The sequence below is a fragment of the Lampris incognitus genome, chromosome 8, assembly GCF_029633865.1.
Source record: "Lampris incognitus isolate fLamInc1 chromosome 8, fLamInc1.hap2, whole genome shotgun sequence".
NCBI lineage: Eukaryota > Metazoa > Chordata > Actinopteri > Lampriformes > Lampridae > Lampris > Lampris incognitus.
The window spans coordinates 6,660,509-6,666,508 of NC_079218.1; the positions used below are offsets into that span (position 1 = coordinate 6,660,509).

General features: G+C 48.9%; 1 protein-coding gene across 1 annotated transcript in view; it reads right to left on the bottom strand.

Annotated features, from left to right (window-relative positions):
- The window catches only part of map6a (microtubule-associated protein 6a), a 44,825-nt gene extending 42,868 nt beyond the window's left edge, over positions 1-1,957 (bottom strand). Inside the window, exon 1 of the mRNA XM_056285517.1 lies at positions 1,230-1,957. Coding sequence (XP_056141492.1) covers positions 1,230-1,957 — 728 coding nt within the window. The remainder of the gene's footprint in view (positions 1-1,229) is intronic.
- Positions 1,958-6,000: the final 4,043 nt, after the last annotated feature.

The window sequence follows — 6,000 nt, forward strand, 5'->3', positions numbered from 1 at the left end:
AACTCAGCCCTATCCCCGCCTTATCTCGGCCCCATCTTAGCCCCAACTCAGCCCCAATTCGGCCCCATCTTAGCCCCATCTCAGCCGCAACTCAGCCCTATCTCAGCCCCAACTCAGACCCAACTCAGCCCCAATTCAGCCCCATCTCCGCCCCAACTCGGCCCCATCTTAGCCCCAACTTGGCCCCAACTCAGATCCAACTCAGCCTTACTTCAGCCCTATCTCCGCCCCAACTCGGCCACATTTTAGCCCCAATTCAGCCCCATCTCCGCCCCAACTCGGCCCCAACTCAGCCCCAACTCGAACTCCACGCTGCAATAAAGAGCTGGCTCATCAGTCAAAATGTTGACACCGACCCAGCACTTCGTTTCCTTTCACAAGAAGTTGCTGCTCTTGGCAGGGCACGATCACATAGTAACGACACACCCGCATCAAGAGGAGTACCCCTAGTGAATGCACGGTACGGGACCAGCACGGGACGGCTGACCTCCACCCACCATCACTCATGGACATTACATAACGGGCCAGAAGCTAATCCGTGGGACCTGATAACAGCATTCAGCAGAAATTCCACCTCACTTTCTCCTCTTAGTCACATAAACCAAATTCTCTGGAAAGGGAGAAGTTGATCGCGCTATTTGATTTGACGTGCATTGTTAGATGCCTCATCCCCCTCAGCTGCATGGATTTCATTCATTCATTCATTCATTCATTCATTCATTCATTCATTCATTCATTCATTCATGTAAATGATTCACCCTCCATGTCCTCAGTGTGGGGATGGTGACGCAAACATGGGACCTAAGATAAGATGTAGGCAACAGGCCTACACGTAGGACTGGGCAATAGTTCAATATTATTATACACCGTCTTTCAACGGTATCATATCAGGATGAAATTCGGATATTGTGTTACGAGACATGATGTTGTTATCTACTCTAGCACAACAAGAACTGACCACCTTAAAAAAAATCCTCACAGAAGGAAATCTGAAATATTTTGAAATCTAATTTTGGTTCGATATTACACTTTATATGACCAGACAGTGCAACAAGGTGATGAACCTCAGTTGGATTCTTCCGCATGCTAGTTTTGCACACATAACCGGATTTGTGATACGCACGTCGAAATCGATATCGTGCACAAAACCTCCTCAGATTGTCGTCACAGCGGTGACGGTGTTTTCTCATTCGCCCAGCATCACGTGCAGTGACTGCGAGGACTCCTACCTGTACGAGCTGCCAGCTGTGACCTCCTCCTTAATCTGCCTGTTCAGGGCATCCACCGCCGCCCTCCCTCTGCCCTCCGCCGCCGGCCCTCCTCCCTCCACCTTGACGACAACTTTCTTCTCCCCCTCTACTTTCTGGGTGGGTCTCCGTCTCCTCTCGCCGTGCAGGGTGTCCTTCTCCTGCACTTTGTCGGCGACGGCGCTCTTTTCCACGCCGCTCTCCGTCCCCGCCGGCGCGCGCTCGGGCTGTCTGGGTCTGTCCGTCGCGCGGTCATCTCCGGCGGAGGCGGAGGGACAGGGTTTGGGGATCCACGGGTGGTCGCACCTCTTCGGGAGAGGCCACGGTTTGAAGTCTTTCTGGTACTGGGTCTCCGTGTTGAACGGGGTCTCGGGGCCGTGGTACTCGTTTTTGGGCTTACAGCTGGGTTCGGGTCGGACTCTCCAGTGCTTGAAGTCCTGGCGCATCACGGAGCTGCACACGCGCTCCTCGGAGACGCTCCTCCGCGGCGCCCGGGACGGCTGCGTTTCTATGGCGACCCGGGCCTGCGGATGCTGCGGCTGTTTCTCGTGCGGATGCTGCGGATGCTGCGGATGCTGCGGCTGGATGTGCTGCATCTCGGAGGCGTCGGCATACTTGACGAAAACCAAAGGCACCGCGATGTCCGCCTTGTCCAGCTGGTTCCAGAAGCGCGCCATGCAGCACGCCCTGGTGATGCAGGGCCACGCCATGATAACGCTGTTGTCCACCCACCACCACCACCACCTCCTCCGCCCCCTCCTTCGGTTTTTTTTTGTTTTTTCTTACGGGTTAGCTTTGCCTCGGAGCGGACCGGCGGAAAGAATAGGCCTATTTATCTGCCCGTCCGCCCTCCCCTCCCCCCCTCTTCCTCCCCCCCCCCGCAGTTCCTGGAAGGCCTCGGTTGCGCTGATAACACGAGAGGCGAGCGGAGGTTGCCGCGCGGCTGCGTCGATGCGCGTCCCGTGCTCCTCGCGCTAAACGGGACGACGCGCGTGAAATGGGAGAAAATAAGCGTGCGATCCAGTAAACAAACACCGAGCTTGCCCGCTGTCTCTCCTCCTCCTCCTCCTCCTCGTCGTCCTCCTCGTCCGTCACGCAGCCTCGTCTGAGCGCGCGGCAGGGAGGCTGCAGGGAGAAGAGTGCCCCGCCCGCTCGCTCAGGACCACGGGACAGGACCAGCACGCAGAACCTGCACGGACGCAGTCCTCACGCACGTGACGTGCGCTGTGTGTGGGGGGGCGGGGCGGGGCGGGGCGGGGGGGATGCTTATTTACGTTATATTAACCCACATATATTTATCTCTAATTAGCACTTCATATTATCCGCATTGATAATTGTGCGCCGTGTTCACTTTTTAATCACCTAACGTTTGCGCTGCCATCATTAGCATATGCTCCGGTGACGTCACGGCTGCTGTGTTTTTATTCTTGTTGTGTGTATTGGGGTTTTGTATGTGTCCCGGGTACCTAAATGTCCTCATGGTCAAGAATCCATCTCTCTTATCGCTCTCTAGCTGCCCCTCCTCCATATGCCTTCTCCGCCCCTGATCCGGGCTGGCTGCCTGGATGGCAGGGCAATGCCCTGGGAACCTCTCCCACCATCAGGCGGAGAGACTTCCAGCCAGGTCTCCCGTCAGGAGTGGCTGAGTGTTGAGGCAGCTCCGACACAAGCAAGAAAACCACGGGTAAATACATAGAGACATGCGGATTATATCGTACAGCTGTTACTATTGTAGCGAATTCGGGGGACAACGCAACCACAGGAAGTGCCGCGGCCGGGACGCGAACCCGTATCGCCCGCACCGCAGAAGGCATCGCTGCTAACCGCTAGACTAAAGGGTCAGACCCGCGAGCCATCGGCCAGCGTGTCTTCTCATCCATGCACGTTACACTATATTGTGTTACATTAAGACATGAGCTTTATGTTGCCCTGTGTGACGGCCTGCATGGCGGCCTGTCCAGGGTGTCTCCCCGCCTGCCGCCCAACTGACTGCGGGGACAGGCTCCAGCATCCCCGCCACCCTGAGAGCAGGATGGGCGGTTCGGATAACGGATGGATGGACGTTCAAATTTACCCATTTGGAGGGGCTTTTAACCGAAATCACTTAGAAGGGAGTGAGCCATTAACAGGCGGATTCCAGTGGTACCAGCCGGCATCATGGAGCTACACAGCAGTACTCTGAAACAGTGTTCAGAGCATATTTGCTACATAGTAACCACAGTATAGGAGAACGTTATAAAGTAATCATTTCCTAGATGGTGATAGTGGTGCTATACAAAGTAGCAGGCCTAGTAGGTTTGCTATATAAGATAGAGCTACATAGTAGCACTCTATGAAACAGTGTTCAGAGCATATTCGCTACATAGTAACCACAGTATAATAGATATATAAAGTAATCATTTCCTATATGGTGATAGTGGTGCTGTACAAAGTAGCAGAAGGCCTAGTAGTTTTGCTATATAGCAGTCATATCATAGTGGTACTATATTACATAGCTGTAGTGTTACATTTACTACAAAGTGATAATATAGTAACTAGTAGTACCATATTTGCACAGCACCTTTAGGCTACTATATGAAGTCACAGAAGTAGTACATTTGCTACACACTAATCACACAGTGGTGCTATATGCAGTGGTAGTAATGCATTTGCTACATAGTAATCACAGTATAGGAGAACGTTATAAAGTAATAATTTCCTATATGGTGATAGTGGTACTATACAAAGTAGCAGAATGCCTAGTAGTTTTGCTATATAGCAGTCATATCATAGTGGTACTATATTAAGTAGCAGTAGTGGTACATTTACTACAAAGTGATAATATAGTAACTAGTAGGACCATATTTGCGAAGCACCTTTAGGCTACTATATGAAGTCATAGAAGTAGTACATTTGCTATGCAGTAATCACACAGTGGTGCTATATGCAGTGGTAGTAATGCATTTGCTACATAGTATCACAGTATAGGAGAACGTTATAAAGTAATCATTTCCTATATGGTGATAGTGGTACTATACAAAGTAGTAGAAGGCCTAGTAGTTTTGCTATATAACAGTCATATCATAGTGGTACTATACTACGTACCAGTAGTGGTACATTTACTACAAAGTAGTAAATTTTAGCCTCAACTGGCTACCTGTCTCCCACCGGATCAATTACAAAATCCTGGTTCTTACATATAAAGCTCTTCACAAACTGACTCCCCCGTACCTCACCAACCTCCTCTCCCCCTACCAACCCTCTCGGTCCCTCAGATCCACCTCAGCCTCCCTTCTCTCTACCCCCAGGTCCAACCTCTGCCGCTTTGGTGACCGAGCCTCCTCCAGGGCAGCTCCCAGGCTCTGAAGCTCACTCCCCCAAATCATTAGAGACTCAGAATCCCTCCCACTCTTCCAACGCCGTCTCAAAACACACCTCTTCTCCATTGCCTTCTCATGCCCCCCCACCCCCGTCCTCTCATCCACCCCTAATCTGAGGCAGACTAAAGACCGAGCACTCGACCTGCTGCCCCCTCCTCTTGAAACTCCCTCTCCAAGCACATCAGACACTGCTGCGATCTGCCCACATTCAGGTCATTAATCAGGACTCAACTCTTCAGACTTGCTTTCCTCTGTGACTTATGTGATTTATGATGTCTGCTTTTCTTCCCCTTTTGAAATCTTTTGTATCTGTCTTGAGCACATTTGCTACATAGTAATCACAGTATAGTAGAACTTTATAAAGTAATTTCCTATATGGTGATAGTGGTGCTATACCAAGTAGCAGAGGGCCTAGTAGTTTTGCTATATAGCAGTCATATCATAGTGGTACTATATTACATAGCTGTAGTGTTACATTTACTACAAAGTGATAATATAGTAACTAGTAGTAGCACATTTGCGCAGCACCTTTAGGCTACTATATCAAGTCACAGAAGTAGTACATTTGCTACGCACTAATCACACAGTGGTGCTATATGCAGTGGTAGTAATGCATTTGCTACATAGCAATCACAGTATAGGAGAACGTTATAAAATAATAATTTCTTATATGGTGATAGTGGTACTATACAAAGTAGCAGAAGGCCTAGTAGTTTTGCTATATAACATAGAGCTACATAGTAGCACTCTATGAAACAGTGTTCAGAGCACATTTGCTACATAGTAATCACAGTATAATAGATATATAAAGTAATTATTTCCTATATGGTGATAGTGGTGCTATACAAAGTAGCAGAAGGCCTAGTAGTTTTGCTATATAACATAGAGCTACATAGTAGAACTCTATGAAACAGTGTTCAGAGCACATTTGCTACATAGTAATCACAGTATAGGAGAACGTTATAAAGTAATTTCCTACATGGTGATAGTGGTATTATACCAAGTAGCAGAGGGCCTAGTAGTTTTGCTATATAGCAGTCATATCATAGTGGTACTATATTAAGTAGCAGTAGTGGTACATTTACTACAAAGTGATAATATAGTAACTAGTAGTAGCACATTTGCACAGCACATTTAGGCTACTATATGAAGTCATAGAAGTAGTACATTTGCTACACACTAATCACACAGTGGCGCTATATGCAGTAATTCATTCTCGACGTAGTAATAATCATATCCTAGCCAAGAGTGCATGTCATGTACACGGGTGTGTCGTCATCAGGGGCTCCCTAACTTGTCCATGCCGAGGCCCCCGAATAGCATTAAGTTCTGGCCAGGGCCCCCCAGTTTGCAAGATGTCTTTAAAAACCCAGTGATAATACTACGGCAAATGA